Here is a 21,196-nt window from a genome sequence, read left to right as displayed (position 1 = left end):
AGAGGTTACATCTGATGTAGCAATTTTGCAACCTCTCTGGAAGTTGTGACTCTACCATCATGGTGACAAGAGGTGGGACCATCTCTTCTCTCCCCGTCCCAATGCTTTGGCTGACACCCTCCTCCTGCAGTCTTACAGATCTCTTCCCCTGCTCCTCCCACATTCATCTAACTCTTCATTCCTAATTAAGTACCTTATTCTTCTAATATTTATAGTGACTTTATTTTCCTGACAGAATATGGACTGATACCATAACTATATACTATACATATGCAAGATCATCTAAGACAGTTCCAATTTCATCATAAATCCCATCATATCCTGAAGAATATCATGCATTTCAACAGGATGAATATATTCAAAATCCAAAAGAAAGTGACAATGTCAAGTGCTGGTGAAGATGTGAATCAATATGAACTCTCCTCCATTGCTGGTGGGAAAGCAAAATGGTACAGCACATTGGAAGACAGTTCAGCAGATGCTTACGAAGTGAAACAGATTTTACCATACAGCCTAGTGATCACCCTCTTTGGGATTTACCCATTTGAACTAAAAACAAATGTTCACACAAAAAATTGTATACAAATGCTTATAATAGCTTTATTTATAATCACCCTAAACCGGAAGCATCTGAGAGATTTTTTAAAAGGTGAATGAATAAACAAATTGCAGTATACACATATCTTATATAATAAAGAGGGAATATGCAAATTGACCATCACCCCGCCACAAAAGAGGGATGTCTTAGATCCTGCCTTCAAGCAAGTGAACATAGGGAAAAGATATGGGAGGTGGGAAAAAACCACAATGGTTACACTAGTTCTAGTCTCACAAACAGTCTGAATTCTCACTGTTCTCCCTCCTCACCACTCACCATTTCTACATCCTGCTGAGTTATGCATAATTCTTCATACCATGTTCCATATTTTTGTTTAATATTATGGAGGATGGATTCCATAATGGAGCCAAACTCAATGATACTAGAAAATTCACTTTGGTAGTAATTACGGAAGCCAGCAGTATGCATGGCCACCAATGAACCTTTTGAATCAAACACTGGTGAGCCAGAAGACCCAAAGTAAAAACTGGTGTTATAGGTAATCACATCAGGTCTGGGAACAATGTCCTGGAAACTTCTTTGAGTGTACATATGGATATACTGCATGTCGTCATTATAACCCCCAGCCTGAAGATGTTCCTGATATTTCTGTACTCGCTGACCCTGAGGGATTACAACACAAGCATCAGTAGACTTCACCTCCCATCCTGGATAGCCAATAATATATATCAACCCACTAAGTGGAGCAGGACCAATTCCATTATATAGTCCAACAGGTACTTGTGGTCCATCTTCCTTCAGTTTCAGAACAGCATAATCAAGAGATACATCAGATATCTCAAACCAAGGTTCAATGGAAAAATACTCATTTTTTTCTTGTCTGTCTTCGTGACCAAATGTCACCCTTACACATTGACTAATTATGTCTGCCCACTCACTTGGCTCTATTCCATTTCCCACAATGGAATCTATTACATGCCGACAAGTAAAAATGAACAACCCTGTAAAAACAAAGCAGGTGGCACAACCCTTGTTCCCATTGTTGTCCCATTCTATGTGCCCAACTGAGTCACTATGACGAGAAAGAATTTTGAGTATTTTAACCGGGATAGAGTTTTTTGTCTGTTTCCCAAAGTTTGTTTTATGTGCACGAAATATTGTTTTCCCCTTTCTTGTTTTAAATTTCCTTTTGAAGCTTTTTCTAATTTTTTCAGTTTCTCTTTTCAAGCTAGGGTACTGGGCCACAATTTCTTCTTTTAACACACAGGTGTTTCTTTCCTCTAACTCCGAATTCTGAGAGTCTGCCGAATCAAAATTCTGAGTGGCTGCTACCTTAGAGCCCCCCTTTTTCTCAACCTCCACCTGAAAGAGCTTGCCCTCTAAGTCATCAACTCGCTGTGTGCTTTCTACAATGGAGTCCAGGTTTTCAATGAGTTTCCAATCAGCAGTCTCCAGAAAGGAAAGAAATCTGCTGTCCTTGCACACAGCATCCTTGACGGTTTCTCCTTTGAAAGCATAGACGCAGAGTTTGCACCCTTCTTTGTGAAGTTCCCCGCATTTGACAATCCTTTTTCTCTTCTTCCCAATTGCATGGATAAAAAATTTGACACAGTCAACAGATGCCTTTTCATGCCGGCCAAATATCTGGTTGCCTTCTTTCTGCTTACTTTTACTCTGGGCAAATGTAATTTCCAGGTGGCACTTTTCAGGAAAACAACTGAGGGGCATTCCAAGGTTTATGTAGCCTTCAATTCCTTCTATGCCCCACACCAGCATTTCTTTGCCTTGCTGTCGTTCTCTCTCTTCTTTGACAGCCTGAAGAGTGTCAAGTGCCACGGATAAGCTTGCCCTCTCATTATGTGTGAGCCTGTGTTTCCTTTTTTTGTTTTTCCTGTGGTGTACACCCAAGGTAATGTAAAGTACTTTATCTAGGGATATAGCCTGGTCTTTGGGTCCTTGAGCCTGAGTATTAGTTATATCATTTGGGCCTTTTCTGGAGCCCGTCTTCATTTGAGGAATACTGGGATTATTCTCTTGTTCTTTATTGACCTAAAAGGAAATGTTAAAGACTGTAAAATTATGGAAGCAACTCTTAATTTTGTTTTTCTTTTTAGTATGCAACTCACACAACTTCTCTAGGAAACTCAGAACCAATCTCAAAGGACGGTAAATAGAATTAAACTGAAATTTGAGTTGAGAGCCAAAATCTAAGCTGAGTTTCCCATCCCATCAGTTAGGTAAGCTTTTAATTGTGCCAGATTGGTGCATTTTCCCCCTGAGAAATAGGAAAGAAACAACTGTTTCTAGGTCCATCAAAAACAGAAGACATGCTTAAAAGTCTGCCAGCTCTCTTACAGAGTTCTATCAGGTCTCTGAATAATTTTTACTTTTTCTAATCACAGTGATGGATTGCACCAAAAATTTGTTCTTATAGCACCAAACTCAGCAAGAATAAGGTACTATGGTTTATTATTGGGCATTTAACGTTAAACAAAACCATCATCAGTTAACTAATTATTTGGTCAAAATAACATAGTTATTTCTAATAGTAAAACCCTGATTCACCTAGCATCTTTCATTTAAAGAACTTAAATTATTTCCTCTATTACATCAATTTATTCCAAAATCTTATGAAACAAAGAGCAACAAATATGGCATCTCTGTCCTTTTGATGGAGAAACTGAGGCACTGAACGTTTTTCCTGTAAGTGCCTTTCTTAGGATTACATAATAACCAATTAATAAAGACAGTATCAGAACTCCAATATTTAGTACAATATTTTTATGTTAGACTACATATTCTTTTCCTGTAAATTTTATATCCGCAATTCCTGTTTTTATATGTCATTGTCTTAAAAACCGGGGATGAGGGAGGAGAGAGGAATTACATAAGGAGGATTAATCAAATAGCAGAAATTCAATAAAAATTTAAGAGCATCTGATCCTATGTCTAAAAGATACATATTGGCCAAGAAATATTTATCATGGCATGAGTGGAAACAGATGCCATTTGCTGATAATGGGAATAACAATGCCAGGATTGTTGCAAAGATTAAGTGTAATATCCTGTGTGACAATCCCTAGCACAGTGACTGGCACATTAGTGAATTAACTTTTATTTTCCTTCTTTGTAATGGTACTAATATTCTGGATTAAAACAAAAGAAACATAAAGTAATATAAATTTATTCTGGCCATAAATATGAACTCTGAAAGAGCATCCCTCTAGCCTAATGCTGTCAGAAGCATCTTTGTTGCACAGCCCATTGGAACACTAGGATGGATTTCCAACTATTCAAAGAATTCTTGGGCAGATATAAACAGTTTCAAAGAGGAACCTTGGGTCTTACATGATCATTAGCTTGCACTGTCATGGAGTGGGACGGAGAAAAATAGAACTAGGCTTGACTTGGCTTTTCTACATACGTGGATGTTCTAGTTAGGATCATAATGAAAGAAAGGCTTTTAAATTGCATTTTCAAATGCTCATCATCTCTCAGCCGTTTGTAATAAATTCAAGGAGCATTTTAGACTCAAGAAGGAATACGATGGTTTGCAAATAACAGAGATCAATTAGTACAAAGGGCCCCCACTTAATGTCAGTAAATTTGAGTCCAAGTATTCATTCCACTACTGCCTTAAGAAGCAACGCACTTCTTTTCCTCTCTTCATAAACAAATCGAGGATAAGAAAGTCCTCCCTTCTTGCTTAGTAAGCTTATAGTAAGACTAAGTATTTTTAAAAAATTTTGTAAATTATAAAGCCCCATGCAGATGTATTATTGTTATCAAAAAGATCAGCCATATTTCCATGGTATATATTCTCAAGCTATGAAATAACATTAATTTTGTTTTTATTCCATATTTTACTGTAATACATTATATTTGATTTTTGTTGTTGTTCAGGAAATGTTACAATAGCTTTTTGTTAAAGACTGCTTTGATAGGGCACCAAACTCAGCAAGAATAAGATTTTTGTTAAAATTCCTCACTGCCACCCCTCCAAACGGAAAGAATACAATGAATGAGAAAGATTTTAACTTATTTAGCATTCCCTACATTCAATGAGGTAATGTCTTGGCAGGAAGACTATAAACCCAGTGTCAAGGATGGCTAAGTATAATATTGATATATTCTATAAATAGTATTTACAGACATACCTGAGGAAAATAGTCCTCAATTTTCATATTATTCCTTGCATTGAATGAGACTTTCTGTGACCTGCGTTTCTTAGAGCTCATGTTGGCTTGAAGATGAATAGGCAGTTCAGCTGAAACACTACAAAGGTTCAAGTTAGAGCAGTATCATTATAGCAACCATTATTTGTACAGAGGATAGGATTAACAGGGACCTTTCCCTGTAGCTCCAACTTTCCCCTTCTCAGAGATGTTGACTTACCAAGTAGACAGTTTATCCACCAACTACAATCACCCCAATCATAAAGGCTCTCCTTGATAGAGAACAATCCTGAATACTTTACAAAAATTATCTCTAATTGCCGGTGTCCACAGACACCATGCCAAGTAGGTACAGCTGCTTTTGTAAATGAGTAAAGTACAACTCAGACAAGATAGGTGACCTCCTCAAGGCCAGAGCTACATGGCAGAGATAAAATTCAAAAGCAGATACACTAGAGAAGGAATTGCAGTTGGAGAATTCAAAAGTGTGTTCTAGGTACGCTGATGTTAAAATCTGGCCTCCACTTAAATTGCATATGACACAGGGGGATGGTGTAATTTCAGGAAAACAATGGGAAAAGAACCATAAAGACAAAATAGATGTACAGTGAGAGTTTGCCTGGAGAGTTAGGAATGTTAGTTGCTGCTTTACTTTGTTTGTTTAAAGACGTATTTCCCCCTCTGTTTCCTCTGATGTCTCCCCAGAGGAGAATGAACAATGTAAATGAAAGAGTGAAATCTTTATTCATGATAAATATCACTAGAATGGAAGCCATGGAAGGGCAGCAGCTGCCTGTCTTCATCTAACACAATGCCTGTCACATGGCAATCCCTCAGTAAAGATACATTTATAAAGATACAATCAATGAATGAATGGAGTATGCGTATGATGCACTATGCCAGAGGTTCTCAACCTGTGGGGTCGTGACCCCTTTGGCGGTCAAACAACCCTTTCACAGGGGTTGCCTAAGACCATCCTGCATATCAGATATTTACATTACGATTCATAACAGTAGCAACATTACAGTTATGAAGTAGCAACAAAAATAATTTTATGGTTGGATCACAACATGAGGAACTGTATTTAAAGGGCCAGGAGATTGAGAACCACTGCACTATGCCCTGCTATGTGCTTTTCATAAACTACCCAATATAAATCCTTTTTGTTGTTGTTTTGTTTTGTTAATCCTCACCTGAGGATTCCATTGATTTTTAGAAAGAGTGGAAGGGAGAGAGAGAGCTATGTATAAATATCCATGTGAGAGAGACACATGGATTGGTTGCCTCCTGCATGCACCCAACCAGGGTCCGGGATGGAGCCTACAATCAAGGTACCTGCCCTTGACTGGAATCAATGACTGGCGGATGCTCTACCCAATGAGCCAAACCGGCTAGGGCCCCAATATAATTCTTACAACCCTGTGAGATAGGTATGATTAGTCCATTTTACTGGTAAAGAACCTGAGCACCCATAGAGATTAAGCTATTTACTCAAGGTCACAAAGCCTCAGAGAATATACTTTTGATGACTTTCTATAACCATTTTCAAATAGAAAAAAAAGAGTCATATGAGCCTCCACCTACTTATCATATAGAGCTAACAAAGTGCTCATTTTTTTTTTGTGGCAAATTGCATCATTTAAAAAAATCATTAGATTATTTACAGTTAGAGACATCATGACATTTTAACCCTAATCATGACTTTCTATCTCTGAAAATTTAGGACTTTTTCGTATATAATCACAATACTAATTTATTCAGACCAAGATACAATTGAAGTACATAAGTTGTCTTTAATTATTATATCTCTTAACTTTATTTTATTCTAGAAAAAGCATTGATTTGTTGAAGAGAACAGAGAAGCTGTTTGCAGAAATTTCACCTCCTGGTTTACTTCTTCATGTTGTTGCTTAATTTATGCTCTGGTTCCCCTTAAGTGGTGCAGGGTCAATTTAGATAAGTTCTACTTGAGCTTGTCAAGTAGAACTTATCTAAAGACCACATTTTAAAGAAGCTGTGGTACATATGCAATGGAATATTACTCGGCCATAAAAAGAATGAAATCTTACCATTTGTGAGAACATGAATGGATCTAGAGGGCATTATGCTAAGTGAAATAAGTCAGACAGAGAAAGGCAAATACCATAGGATTTCACTTGTATGTGGAATTTAAAGAATGAAATAAATGAACAATAAAACAGAAACAGACTAATATAGAGAACAAACTCCTGGCTGCCAGATTGGGTGGGGAGAGGGCTGAGTGAAAAAGGTGAAGGGATTAAGAAGTGCAATTGGTAGGTACAAAATAGTCATGGGGATGGAAAGTACAGCATAGAAATATAGGTAATAGTATTGTAATAACAATGGCGCCAGGTGAGTGCTAGACTTATCCAGGGGAACACTTTGTAAAGTATATGATTGTTTAATCACTATGCTGTACACCTGAAACTAATACAAAATAATATTAAATGTAAACTATAATTGAAAAAGAATAAATTAAAAAGCATGAATAAATAGCCTCTAATTTAGCTCTTTCTTAATTACACTAATAAATACCATTTTTAAATTTTGAGGTGAAAATAAATAGAGACTATGCTCATACTCTTAGCCATTCCACTATACAGTGGGAGCCCTGGCTTCAACATTTTTTGGTAATGAGCTTCTCAGGAAACTCACTGCAGCCTCTCTCAGCCTTAGTTTTCCATTTGTTCATTTTTTGGATGCTTTGAGCATTTATTACTTTTATTTTAAATATAATTTATTTATTGTAAGTTTACATAATTTTAAAATAATGGCTACATTTTACAACTGTTTCAATTTCTGAAAATTTGACAACTGGCTTTTACAAGCTGTTAGGCTCTTACCCCTACACATCACTACCCTTAAGACAGAACCATAAGGTAAAAGGTTTGAAACTTTCTGAAATATTTAAACCATAACAAAGTTAAAAAATAAGATGTAAGTAACAAAAAATAGATTAATTACCTTTCTGCAAGGCAATTTAATAATAGATAACAAAATATAAGCCTTATTAATTCTTTGACCAAGCCATTTCACTTTCATTCATTCATTAGTTAAGCAAATTTATTTAGAACCTATTACTGTATGTGTCAGGAACTTCTTTTTATTTTTATTGAATTTATTGGGGTTACATGGGCTAATAAAATTATATAGGTTTCAGGTGCACAATTCGCTTCAGCCTCTCTCAGCCTTAGTTTTCTGTTTGTAAACTTGGGTGGGCTGGTCCATTTCCAGCCCACTCAAGGGCTCCCTCTTGGAATTCATCTCCCCTCTTATCTCTCTCCTATGTCTCTCATCTCTGTCTCTTCCTCCTCCCTTCCCCCTCCCCTCCTTTCTCTCTACACCTGGTTCTTCTGGTCTTTCTGGTTCGTCTTCTCTCCCCTCCCCCTCCTGTCTCTCCCTCTCCTTTTCTCCCTTCTCATCTCTCTGGCGCTGGGCTGGCCCACTAGAGCTGAGCTAGGCTGTAGAGGGCAGGGATCTGGTCTCTGCTGACCCTAGGCCTCCATCAAGCCCACTGCCACTCTCCCCCAGAACACAGCCCCTGACAAGAAGTATCCGCTGATAGAGCATCGGCCTGCGGACTCAAGGGTCCCAGGTTCGATTCGGGTCAAGGGCATGTATCTTGGTTGCCGGCACATCCCCAGTAGGAAATGTGCAGGAGGCAGCTGATCGATGTTTCTTTCTCATCGATGTTTCTAGCTTTCTATCCCTCTCCCTTCCTCTCTGTAAAAAATCAATAAAACATATTTTTTTAAAAAAAGAAGTATCAGCTGAAATAAAACCTGTGCCCCCTGGACCCCGCAGGTGGGCAGCGCTGTCTGGCCCACCTGGGGTAGGGAGCGGGCAGCTTCTTCCACACTCCAGGCCTGCAGACTCCCGAGCAAGCCCAGCAGAGCCTAGCGGAGGTCCAGCAGAGCACCCCTGCGTCCCAGCACCCCGCCTTCACCCATTCCACGGATCACCTCGGCACTACCAACACCGGAGGTCGGCTCTTGTGGGAGCTGCGGAGATAGCTAGCTGGCCCAGGAGAGTGCGCCCTGTTAGCTCGGACCCGGACCCGCTGGACAGGCAGAGGGTGGGGAAGAGATTTGAAAAGACGCAGAACTGCCTCTCTGCTGGCCTCAGGGTTATTTTCGCTTTCATATCTGCCTACGCTTCCTCCAAACCCTTCCCTCTCCCCCACTTCGCTCCATGCCATCTTCTTTGCTTTCTTTGGACACGGGAGAAGCAGTAGTCAGGTGAAGTATTTGATGTTGGTTTCAGAAAGTCCCACCAGCCTGAAACAACCTTCGGGACAGATGGACCAGAGCCTATCTTGGCAAGGAACTGGACACCATGAGGTTGGGGCAGTCACAAATGAAGTGCACCCTATGGTTACAGGGCTGTCTGCCCAGGAGCTAGAGCTGGTCTCTGTTCACAGGACACACTGAGAGAACTCTGGGCTATATGCAGAGGGCTCCCCTCAGGTGTCCAGCTGAGAAGGCACAGGGCAGCAATGGTGGAGACAACCTAACAGCGGGAAAGAACCCCTTCTTCCCACCCTCCCAACAAAAAATACAATTAAATAGTATTTTCCCCAAACCCTTTCCCTACACCCCGCTGGGCATCTCAGTTTCCTCATTTGTAAATTAAGGAACTTGGCTCAGGTTACACTTTGTTCCCGTGAATCTCCTCCCCCCTGTGGACTTGTGACCATGGAAAGCAGGGGGCCCCACCCTCCAGGATCACCATGCAGGACTTCTGGAGCTGCTCACAGCCTGTCAGTTGGAACAGCTGCCTACATGGTCTCCAAGTGACTTCGCAGGTGTAAAAGTAACTCAGCTTGGAAGGTGGGGAGCAGGAAGGGGGTCCCACAGTGGAAAGCTGCCTATCTACCCCTCCATACCGCCATGCCAATCACCCCCTAAGACCTCCAGGCCCCACCCAAATGCAGAAGAAACACTCACAGAAGCGGAGGATCTGCCCCAACCGTGCCAGTGACCGCTGAGTGGGAGTGGAGCTTAGCAAATGGCGCCCAGCTGGCTCTCCCGTGAACTGGACCACGCAGAAAGTTAGAAAGCCCGCGCTTCTCACCGGACACAGCTTGTGGCCAATAGAAGGCCAGGTCGCTGCCGCCAAAATGCTTGCCAGAAAGGGCGGGCGGACTGGGGAGTTTCGAGGCGGCGCCCAGGGACAGCCTTTGCAGCAGCCCTATCACTAGGGTCCTGCTGCGTCCCACTGCGTCTTTCGCAACTTGGTCCACAGCCAGCTTCCACCTTCAGTGACAGACTTTCGCAATCCTGTCCCTCCATCGCTTCCCCGCCCTTCAGGGTCCATTGTAGTCACCCGAGAAGCTGGGCCAGGGCGGAGAGTGTGTGGGAGGAGCTAGGGGATCCGTGATTTCCTAGGGCGTTGATTGCCCTGAGCGGGAACAGTGCTCCAGGCGACCAGAATTGCTTTGTGTGCTGTCACTGCCCCCCACCCCCCTCTGGTGGTGGAAGCCTTCAGACACTGCAAGGTGAGCGGCTGTGGTGGAAGAGCATGGAGGGCCAGACTAGGTCCAGCTCCCTCGGGCGTCCATTCCCGCCCTGCGCTTCACCAACTCCCATAGGACAGAGTGGCCCCAAAGCAGACAGCTGAGGTTTAGTGACACTTGGGGACCCCCATTCTACCGCCCACTTCCCTGCAGGCAAATGAGCCAACTTGTCGGAGGGGCTGATGCACAGCAGACAGTGCCCAGCAGGAGGAAGGAAGAGGCCAACACCGCACTCCGAGTGTCCAGGGCGCGCCTTCCTAGAGGGTCCTGATGGAGGACTCCTGAGTCAGGCATCTCCCAACAGATGATCAAACAGTGCTTTGCAAGGGGCTCAAGGAAGCATCTTAATGTTTAAGAACCTGTAGAAGAGCAGATGCCTTCAGTATTGGGTGCTATGTTAGAACAGTTGGTCAAAGAGGGGGAGAATATAATTGGTAGGTGATGATGGTGACAGCTCTTATGTAACTTACAGAAAATAGATGTTTATGTGAAAGTTGGTCGTGTGGGTAGTATAAGTGGGAAAGCTTTTCCTAACTTGACCTAATGTAAAGAATACACTGAGAACTGCCATCACTGCTTTGATCCTGGGTGCTGGGTGCGGTTTGCAGAGAGCACACTTTCAGAGCCAAATTGTAAAAATAGTATGAAAAAAGTTAGGGAAAAAACTGATGGTAGCAACATGTATGTAAAGGTGGAGAGCAAATTATTGTCTGAGGGGACTTGCCGATTGTCTTTGTAGAATCTGAAGATGTGACAAAGTTAGGAAGGGCAAGAGGCGGTAGAGAATGGTGCTGTGGAAATTGTCTGGCATCTCTGGGGAGAGAATGTGCCCTGGGAATGAACATAACTTATGGACCATCATTTCACTAAGCTCCTTGTAGGTGTGTTTCCCCTTTAACTTGTTACACACAGAACAAGAATCACTTCACCAGGGTGGTGTTTAGGGTGGCAAATACCAGACTCTTTGTATGTATATAAGGAAGATGCATATTTTAACTGAGGCTTGAGATTGTTTCCATTTTTTTAAGCCAATGAGAAAGAACGTCAGTATTTATTTCAGCTCTACTATGTATTTTGCACATCCACATGATTTTATAAATGTCCTTTAATCAAGAAAGCCCAGTTATTATACTTTAAGAAAGCAGCCCCAGATACTATAAATTATTGGCATATTTTCTTCCAATGTTCAAACTGATGATTTTGGAATGTCAACTCTGGTTTATTATTTTTCTCTTGATCGAGGTTCTCATTTTTCTCTTCAGTTAACAGTTTGTAAAAAGCCTCATTTTTCTGTTTAATATCATGAATAATAGCTTCCATGGAATAGCCATATTCAATTAAGCCATACTCCTTACCTTCATGCCTATAAAACCACCCTGTGGAGTGTATAGCAACGACTTGGTGAGCTGCATTAAACACTGGGGAGCCAGAGGACCCACATGAAAAACAAGTATCATAACTAAGTGCATCACCCCGCCAAGCCACAGGTGGGAAACTTTTTGAGGTAAACATAGAGAAAGCAAGGTCTGAGTATCTCCCTACGCGATCCACTATAGTAATCACAGCACACTCGTCTATTTCCTTTACCCGGCCTTCGGGGTGACCAATTAAATAAAGGGAACCACTAGATGGCAAAGAGGAAATTTGCCCAAATAGGCCTGGAGGAAATCCATTTCCATTTGCTCTTAGTTTTAAAATGGCATAATCCAGACCGTTATCAGACACTTTAAACCATGGCTCAAGGAAAAACCATTCTTCCGGAAAAGAGTAGTGTTCTTTATAAGTGAAAGTTACCTTTGCACATTTGCTTATTATATCTGGCCACAAACTTGGATCTGTGCCTTCTCCCACCATCATGTATACAACATGTTGACAGGTGAAAATGTAACCATTATTGAAGACAAAGCAAGTAGCATTGCCTCTATTTCCATTATTGTCCCAACAGATGAACCCGACTGACTTACTACGTTGGGTACGAAGCTCATAGGTTGCAACTGTAGTAGAATTTTTAGTCGCTTTTGCGAAGTGCTTTTCATATATGTCGAATTGTTGAGCTGGTGACAGTTTGTTTCTCCTCTGTTCTTTCTGAAAAAACTTTTTCATACGAAGTGCATATTTACTAAAATTTGGATATTGCTGAATTATAACTGTATTCAACATTTTGCAATTCTTTAGCCAGGGATCAGTTGTCTTCTCCTGAATATCCCACTTAATAAGAGATTGCATAACCAGACGTGGCCTTTGCCAACCAAGTGAGATTTGTTTGCTGTATTTTCTTTTGTGATTTTTCCTATAATGATCTTTAATTTCGGAAATTGTCCGGCGTCTTTTATTTTCAATGTCATGTCCTAGACTTCGAGGTGGGAAAACTTTTTTGGGGCTGTATTCTACATCTTCAGTCTCTCCACCTATCTCTGGTTCGAGAACCTGGACCTGAGATGGCATCTGATCCCGGGGATTGATTTCACCAGTGGCACCTTCATTCTTCTGCTCAATTTCCTTATGGGTACGTTTCTTGCCAGATGGCTTTTTAGGAATTTCCATTTCTAAGGTTTTCCCAGATACATCCTCCACTCTGGACTGTTTTTCATAAACCTTCTTATGATTTTCTATGAGTTTCCACTTTAATTGGTCCAGGTCAGGCCGAAATCGACCATCCTTACACAGGGCTTCTTGGATAGTCTCACCCTTCAAGGCATAGACACAAAGTGTACTTGCCTTTTCATGAAATTCCCTGCTCTTCACAATAGTCTTAGTGTCCTTCCCAATAGCCAGAACATGAAAAAGAATGCATTCGACGTCGTTGGGATTTTCATATGGGCGTAATAGCTGATCATTTTCCCCAGTGGAGGAAGTATCATTTTCTTTCTTGTCCCCCTTTCTTTTACTAAAAAATATTTTTAAATGAGAACCTGTAGGGAGGCACTTGAGAGGCATTCCTAAATTTACACATCCTCTTATTGTTTTCTCTTCATAAGCATTAATGTTCTTATTAAAATGCTTCTCCATCCTTACACAGAAATTTTCATTAGCTGTCAGAGCTGAGTAGATACTCTCATTGAGTTCACCGGATGCTGCATTTTCACTATGGTCTAATTTTCCGAATCTTTCAGCCCAACTAAAAGTGAAATTACGTCTTTCACTGACTCTACCATTTGGGTTCTGAGTTTTAAGAGATGTTTCATGCCCACTGACTTCGCATTTAAGTGCAATGGTGCTGCTGCATCCTCTGTTGTCAGATGGAGAATGATCATCAGGTGTGCCAGCACACGACTGCTCCGTGCCAGTATCCTTAAAAAAGAAAAGATGAAACTTTCTATCAGAATCACCCTAAATAATAGTGTTTTATGTCCTTATAATTGGAAAAGTAATCGATAATACGATGGATAGTGAAGAGTGGAGAAAAATGTCCATCATTAGTCCATTGCCAGAGATAAACATTGTGTATTTTGTGTTCTCCCCTGAGATTTAATATAAGTCTTATGTTACTTAAATGATATTATTCTGAGTTAATTTTTCACTAAGCCATCCACCAGTGCTTTCACTTCTGTAGAAAACCTTTGAAAATACAATATGATATTTTCATGTACAGTAATTTTTAATCCATTCCTCTTTGCCATATATATATATATTTAGAATGTTTCCAATGTTTTAGTACTCTGATATGATAAACAGTTCTACACTTAAAACATTTCTGTCTGCCCATCTGATTATTTCCCTAGGCCAGATTCTGGCAGTGGGAACACTGAGACTAAGCTTATAAATGTATTTCACAACAAATCCACTGCCTAACTGCTTTCCAGAAAAGTCACATCAACTCACCCCCATTGTCCAACAAGATTAGTGTGTGGTTTAATAATAATAATTTCAGTATTATCATTTTAAATGTCTGCCAATTTGTAGATGAAATGTCATCTAATGTGACTGTTTTTAACCCCTAGAGTGCCGGGGAGCGCGATGGCACTCCTCCTTTCTTTCGCCAAACGTGCCGGGAGTGCTATCGCGCTCCTCCTGCAGTTTTTTTTTCTACTAGTATTGTATAATACAATCAGCAAACAATATATGTCAAAGATGAAAGCAAATGTAGTAAAGGTTTTCTTAAGTTTTTGAATATGTAACTTCATTTACTTGCGATTCATAATTTCTTTCCTAAACTGCTGTAAAATCAGCAAAAATGCCTTGGCAATTTTAGTATAGTTCCTAGGATATTGGTTGGCACTCAAGTTTAATTCTGCATTTGTTTAGTGCAGTGGTTCTCAACCTTCCTAATGCCACGACCCTTTAGTACAGTTCCTCATGTTGTGGTGACCCCCAATTTCATGGTTACAAATTGAACATAATTAAAGCATAGTGATTAATCACAAAAACAATATGTAATTATATATGTGTTTTCCCATGGTCTTAGGCAGCCCCTGTGAAAGGGTTGTTCGACCCCCAAAGGGGTCTCAACCCACAGGTTGAGAACCGCTGGTTTAGTGACTGGTAAAGCTGGACATGCTTAACACATCTTTTGGGCATTTGAACATCATCTTTCAAAAATTCCCATTCAACATCTGTTGAGTTTCTATTATGTATACGGTATCAACAGCACTAAAGAAATATAATAAAATGCTCGATAAATCACAATATTGGCTAGATATACAGACAGGTATACATATTCAAATACAAATGAATATACATATTCATATAATAATAAATAAGCATTCTTCTCTCTGCACACTAAAATCACTTATGTCTGGCTCAGTTTAATATTACCATTTTGCCCATTTTTAAATAAAAAAGTGTGCTGGTAAAAACTGGGCTCCGATTGATTGCCTGGGTTCAATATCCTTGCTCTGAAGTCCATTGCTTTTGTGACTTTTGGAAAGTTGGGTTTCATGGTGGGTTTTTGTTGTTGTTGTTTTTTTCATTTGTAAAGAAAGGATGGTGATAACATGTACCATAGAGAGTTGCATTTAATGTTAAATGAGATAATCCATAGGAAGTGACAAGCATAATTCCAGATACATAATAATTTGTCAGTAAATATGAGCTCTGTTACTATTTAGACCTGCCTATATTTCTAATATTAAGTGTCTATATGTTGATTAGCCAACCTGTCTAACAAGGCATTTTTTTGCATTGTTAATTCATACACTATCCTTTCATGCTATAGAAACACATATGTGGGTGATGTCCCAAACATATTTGGAACAAGACAAGCAGAGACCGTAACTGTCATTCTTTATTGCACAGTCCCCTCCAAGGACCCTACTGTGGCACCATGGCTGTAGAACGCTGTTCCAGCCCAGAGGTGTAAAGTGCAGACATACCTGTGAAACTTCAGGTCGGGTACTCTGGTCATATTCAGTAGCACTGAGTGATGTGTTCTCTTCACGTTTCATGGGGTTCATGATGAGTTCCAAGAGAATCTAACACACTTCCACTACTGGCAAGATGAAGAAACAGGAATGGGCTTATCCTCACACTTGAAAGGACTAAAACAACACAAGATATACAAAATGACAGCTTTCAAACACTGGTCAGCAGGCAGCTCAGAACCATGACCTCTGATCCCTGAGCGTGGGAGTGAACTGAGGTACCCCACGGATGTCTACCTCCATGTCTGGGACAGTTTCCAGGCCACAACTCAGGGTGGGGAGCCTGGCTGTTTCCCAAATTGAGAAGACAAGCTGAGGGTCATGGGAGGTGTAGGTGGTTCAAGTTTGTGAGTCAGAGTGCTAGAGAGGAGAGCAGCAGCTATACAGACAGAAAGATGGAGAGTCGGAGACCTGCAGTGTGTTCCCCTAGAAATTTCAGCTAAGTCTCTGTCAGTGCATGGCAGTAATGAAACTGTTGGAAGCCAGGGGAGGAACTCCATGAAGGGAAAATATAGAACAATTCTGAGATGCAGACAAGGCTGAGAATAGTTTCTCTGCCCAAAGATCACACTAGAAAACTTTATAATTCATGAGCTACTGAGGAAGAGTACTCAGAAAGCTATTGCCTCCACAGCTGGACAGAACCAGCCCTTCTGCAAAAGGCTGCTATGGTGCCACCTGACAAACTTGAAAAGCAAGATTTGCAAGGATACAACTGTTTCCAAGGACAGTAACTATGTGTGAGACCAAAGCTGAAAAGCATTGACAGGAATACAAACATCTCTAGCACCCCCCTCCCCCGCCCCAAATGAAAGTAACAAAGCTTGCTCACCAATCAAAAATGATCAGGCATAAAAGAAGCAGGAAAATATTGCCAATGACACGTGGAGAACAATCAATGAACAGAAAGAGACCCAGAAGTGACACCTGTGGCAGACTGGTAGACAAGAACATTAAACAGGTATTACCTTAGATTTGTGGCCGAATGGAGTGACAGGGGCCGGATCTACCCTCCTGTCTGAAAACAAAACGGGGCAAAATGGACAAAACATATGAAACCCTGATTGGCAAGGAACTGGACACCATGCAGTTAGGGGCAGTCACATATGAAGTGCACCCTATGGTTACAGGGGTGACTGCCTGGAGACATTCAGGGCCAGGCTGCAAGGAGGGGCAGCAAGGCAGAGCGGGCTGGAATTCCTGTTTTGAGGAGATAGAGCTGACAGACCAAGGTGATCTCTGTTCACAGGACACAGAGAGTTAAGTGCAGAGGACTCCCCTCAGGTATTCAGCTGAGAAGGCACAGGGCAGCAATGGTGGAAACTGCCTGAGGATAGGAAAGAACCCCTCTCCCCTAATAACAACAACAACAAATACAGTTAGGTGGTATTTCCCACAAAACCTCTCTCTACACACCACCTGGGCATCTCAGTTTCCTCATTTGTAAATTAAGGAGGTTGGCTGATTAAACTTTGTGCCTGTGAACTCCCAGCTGTGGACTTCTGACAAAGGAAGGTAGGGGACTCCCCCATCTCCCCGAAATCACCAGGCAGTACTTCTGGAGTGCAGTTCTGCAACTTGCACTTTAACATACACCCCACCCCACCCCAGCTGCTCACAGCTGGTCTGTTGGAACAGCTGCCTGCACTCTTTCAATTGACTTTCATGGCATAAAACTCTTGACCTTGAAGGCAGGGAGCTGGCAGGGGGTTGCTACAATGGGAAGCTGCCTATCCATTCCTAGCCAACCACCCACCGGAAAATGCCTTCATGTCAACCACCCCTTAAAAACTGCAGGTCCCCCTCAAATGCAAAATAACCACTCACAGAAGCAGAGAGTCTGCCCCAAAGGTGTTGGTGACCGCTGCACTGGGAGTCACAGCAACTGCAGGGATGGCGCTCAGCGGGCTGTCAAAAGAATCTCTGCCACGCAGCCTGTAAGTGGAAAAGCCCGCGCTTCTAGCCAATAGACGGCGAGGTAGCGGCCGCCACGGAGGGAAGGGACACACCCGCGCAGCCGCCCTAGCCATCAGGAAGATCCCGCTGCGTCCCGCCCACCCACTCGCTCCCACTCGCGGCCCACCGCCAGCTTCCGTTTTCTGGACAAACTTTGAGCAATTGTGCCCCTCCGTCCCTTCCTCACCTCCCACCCCCACCCCCAGAGTCCGCTGTCTGCGCTTGAGGAGCTGAGCCAGCGCTGGGAGGGTGTGTGAAGAGCTGGGGCCCTGAGCTTTCCCAGGGCTCTGATTGCCTGGCAATGGCGAGGAGCGGAACAGCGCGCCCAGGACCTGAGCTTCAGGGTAAACAGCCCACCAGCGCGGCCCCAGACGCTTCAGGCACTGCACTGCGAGGTGGGCGGCTGCGGTGGGACTAGCATCCCGGGCCACGCCTGCTGGCCGCTGTGGAAAATCGCCCAGACCCCACAGAGGCAGCGATCTGGATCCCGAGGGCGCTGTCCACGCCCTGCGCTCCACCAGCTTCCAGGGACCCAAAGGCTCCGAAGCCGGCAGCAAGCAGCCCGCTCCTGCGGTGGAGTCTGTGCGACTTGGCCACCGCCACTCCGCCCTAAAGGCAGGGAAGAATCACCCACCACCACCACCACCACCACCACCATCACCTCCACCACCACCACCACGACCATCACCACCACCACCACCACCACCATCACCACCACCACCACCACCACCACCTCCACCACCACCACCACCACCATCACCACCACCACCTCCACCACCACCACCACCACCACCACCACCACCACCACCAGCAACAACAACAACAACAACAAAATTGGAGGGTGTCTCTCAGCAAACTTTCTCCCTACACTCCGCTGGGCATCTCAGTTTCCTCATTTGTAAATTAAGGAACTTGGCTCAGGTTACACTTTGTTCCCGTGAACCTCCTCCCCCCTGTGGACTTGTGACCATGGAAAGCAGGGGGCCCCACCCTCCAGGATCACCATGCAGGACTTCTGGAGCTGCTCACATCCTGTCAGTTGGAACAGCTACCTAGACGGTCTCCAAGTGACTTCCCAGGTGTAAAAGTATTCAGCTTGGAAGGTGGGGAGCAGGAAGGGGGTCCCACAATGGAAAGCTGCCTATCTACCCCTCCATACCGCCATGCCAATCACCCCCTGAGACCTCCAGGCCCCACCAAATGCAGAAGAAACACTCACAGAAGCGGAGGATCTGCCCCAACCGTGCCAGTGACCGCTGCAGTGGGAGTGGAGCTTAGCAAATGGCGCCCAGCTGGCTCTCCCGTGAACTGCCACCCCACAGGAAGTTAGAAAGCCCGCGCTTCGCACCGGACACAGCTTGTGGCCAATAGAAGGCCAGGTTGCTGCCGCCAAAAGGCTTCCCAGAAAGGGCGGGCTGAATGGGGAGTTTCGAGGCACTAGGGTCCTGCTGTGTCCCACTGCGTCTTTCGCAACTTGGTCCACAGGCAGTTTCCACCTTCAGTGACCGACTTTCGCAATCCGGTCCCTCCATTGCTCCCTGCCCCCCACCTCCACCCCTTTCCGGGTCCATTGTAGTTGCCTGAGAAGCTGACCCAGGGCGGAGCGGGTGTGGGAGGAGCCAGGGGACCCGTGATTTCCTGGCGGAAACAGATTGCACTGAGCAGGAACAGTGCTCCAGGAGACCAGAATTGCTTTGTGCGCCCAGTCACCGCTCCCCTGCTCCCTGACCCTGGGTGCTTTGTGCCGGGTGGGCGATGCCTTCAGAAGCCGCGAGGTGGGCGGCTGTGGTGGGACGAGCATCCTGGGCCAGACCTGGGGCTGCTGCAGAAAATCGCGTAGACTAGGTCCAGCTCCCGCGGGAGTCCATTCGAGCCCTGTGCTTCACCAACTCCCATGGGACAAAATGGCCCCAAAGCAGACAGCTGAGGTCTAGTGAGATTTGGGGACCCCCACTCTGCCTCCCACTTTTCCAGACAAATGAGCCAACTTGTCAGAGGGGCTGAGGCACAGCAGACAGTGCCCAGCAGGAGAAGAGGCCAGCACCGCACTCCTGGTGTCCAGGACGCGTCTTACTAGAGGGTCCTCATGGAGGACTCCTGAGTCAGGCATCTCCCAACAGATGACCAAAGAGTGCTTTGCAAGGGGCTTGAGGAAACACCTTACCCTTTAAGAACCGGAATAAGAGCAGATGCCTTCAGTATTGGGTGCTATGTTAGAACAGTTGGTCAAAGAGGAGCATATTTTGGGTAGGCAATGATGGTGACAATTCTTTTCAACTTACAGAGAAATAGATGTTTATGTGAAAGCTGATGGTGTTGGTGGAATAATTGGAAAAGTTTCCCTTAATTTGACCTGAAGTAACATAGACACTGAGAACTGCCATCACTGCTTTGATTCTGGGTGCTGGGTGGGGTTTGCAGAGAGCACACTTTAAGAGCATAATTGTAAATGTAGTATGAAAAAGGTTAGAAAAAATAAGAAAAATGGAGTTTTACAAATCCCAATTATTCTTTAAATTATCCTAAGGTAGTACAGGTGACTGGTACCAACAGGGATACAGAGGTAGAGAACAAATTATTGTACGAGGGGATCTGCCGATTCTTTCTTTGAATCTTTAGATTTTAAAATGTTAGGAGGAGCTAGAAGTGGTAGAGGTTGGTGCTTTGGAAATTGTCTGACATCTCTGGAGATAGATGTGCCTAGGAATGTTTTGTTTATGGATGTGGTGTTCCAGAAATGAGAGAAAAAGAGGGATCCTCAATGAGTCCTGTGCTTTTGACCTGAGCAACTAAAAGATAAAGTCTCTGTTAGCTGAAATGGGGAAATCTGAGGGAATGGCTGCTGTTTATGCTATGAAGTGCCAGCACACACACATGAGTGAGTGTTGGTGCTTCTGGAGACTTAGTTGGAAAGTTCGTAAGGACGACATTCTAAAAAGGGAAGTGTCGAAGGCGGCACACCCTGTTTATCGTAATTCTGACTTAGGGAAGAGCCCTAGCTATTCCTTGACCTTTCCAAACAAGTCTGTGCACAGGCAGACCCGCGGGTGTTTACTGGAATCCTTATGCTTAATCTTTGGGTGCCCTTGCTTAAAGGACACTGTAGACACATGTGTCCTTCCAAGATTACTTATCCTACTGATTGTATCTAAAACATAAACTTAAAAAAAAATAAAACATAAACTTTATCTCAAACTGATGTTACAATAAAACCCTAATGAGGTAGGCAATCCAGGCTGTCTGGTTCCTTTAGCCAGGCAGTCCCTTAGCCCTTCTTTCACAGCAAACAGTTGTGTCAGAGATGGTGAATACCAACTAGAAACCGTTCCTCCAGATGATCCAAGCTATCCTGAGGTAAATAATTACCTATGTAGGGGCCAGCTACCTCTTCTGTCCCATAGGACAGGCCAGAACTCCTACCTGTTTCCCTGGGGGAAAAACTTACAGTTTCAGATGTCTGATTTTGACTTCCCTCCTGGGAAGTCCCAGAACAATTTCCTACCTCTTTTGTGTCCACGGGAGCACGGAGTTGCTGCAGTCCCTATGGGCTCCGTGAATTCAGGAAGCGGTGAATGTGCCGGTGGCGTGCCTTCCTTGGGTCCCAGAGCCC

General features: G+C 43.5%; 2 protein-coding genes across 3 annotated transcripts; both read right to left on the bottom strand.

Annotated features, from left to right (window-relative positions):
- Nucleotides 1–617: 617 nt before the first annotated feature.
- Nucleotides 618–9,735, bottom strand: LOC139017975 (serine protease FAM111A-like). The gene is made up of 3 exons (XM_070426599.1): nt 9,702–9,735; nt 4,717–4,834; nt 618–2,608 (listed from the first exon to the last, which is right to left on the bottom strand). The coding sequence occupies exons 2-3, from the start codon at nt 4,795–4,797 to the stop codon at nt 848–850; spliced, it is 1,842 nt and encodes a 613-aa protein (XP_070282700.1). The 5' UTR covers nt 4,798–4,834; nt 9,702–9,735; the 3' UTR covers nt 618–847.
- Nucleotides 9,736–11,338: 1,603 nt separating this feature from the next.
- Nucleotides 11,339–17,488, bottom strand: LOC139017974 (serine protease FAM111B-like). 2 transcript variants are annotated; one of them, XM_070426598.1, is made up of 4 exons: nt 17,458–17,488; nt 16,599–16,648; nt 15,583–15,747; nt 11,339–13,561 (listed from the first exon to the last, which is right to left on the bottom strand). In XM_070426598.1, the coding sequence occupies exons 3-4, from the start codon at nt 15,661–15,663 to the stop codon at nt 11,432–11,434; spliced, it is 2,211 nt and encodes a 736-aa protein (XP_070282699.1). In that variant the 5' UTR covers nt 15,664–15,747; nt 16,599–16,648; nt 17,458–17,488; the 3' UTR covers nt 11,339–11,431. The 2 variants fall into 2 exon arrangements, with proteins under 2 accessions (XP_070282699.1, XP_070282698.1); XM_070426597.1 differs by having other exon boundaries at nt 15,583–15,698; nt 17,458–17,476.
- Nucleotides 17,489–21,196: the final 3,708 nt, after the last annotated feature.

Source organism: Myotis yumanensis, unplaced genomic scaffold, assembly GCF_028538775.1.
Source record: "Myotis yumanensis isolate MYYU_CA2020_CCGP unplaced genomic scaffold, mMyoYum1.0.hap1 SCAF_10, whole genome shotgun sequence".
Classification (NCBI taxonomy): domain Eukaryota; kingdom Metazoa; phylum Chordata; class Mammalia; order Chiroptera; family Vespertilionidae; genus Myotis; species Myotis yumanensis.
Note: the sequence above shows the minus strand (reverse complement) of the source record. Positions and strands in the feature narration are given on the sequence as shown.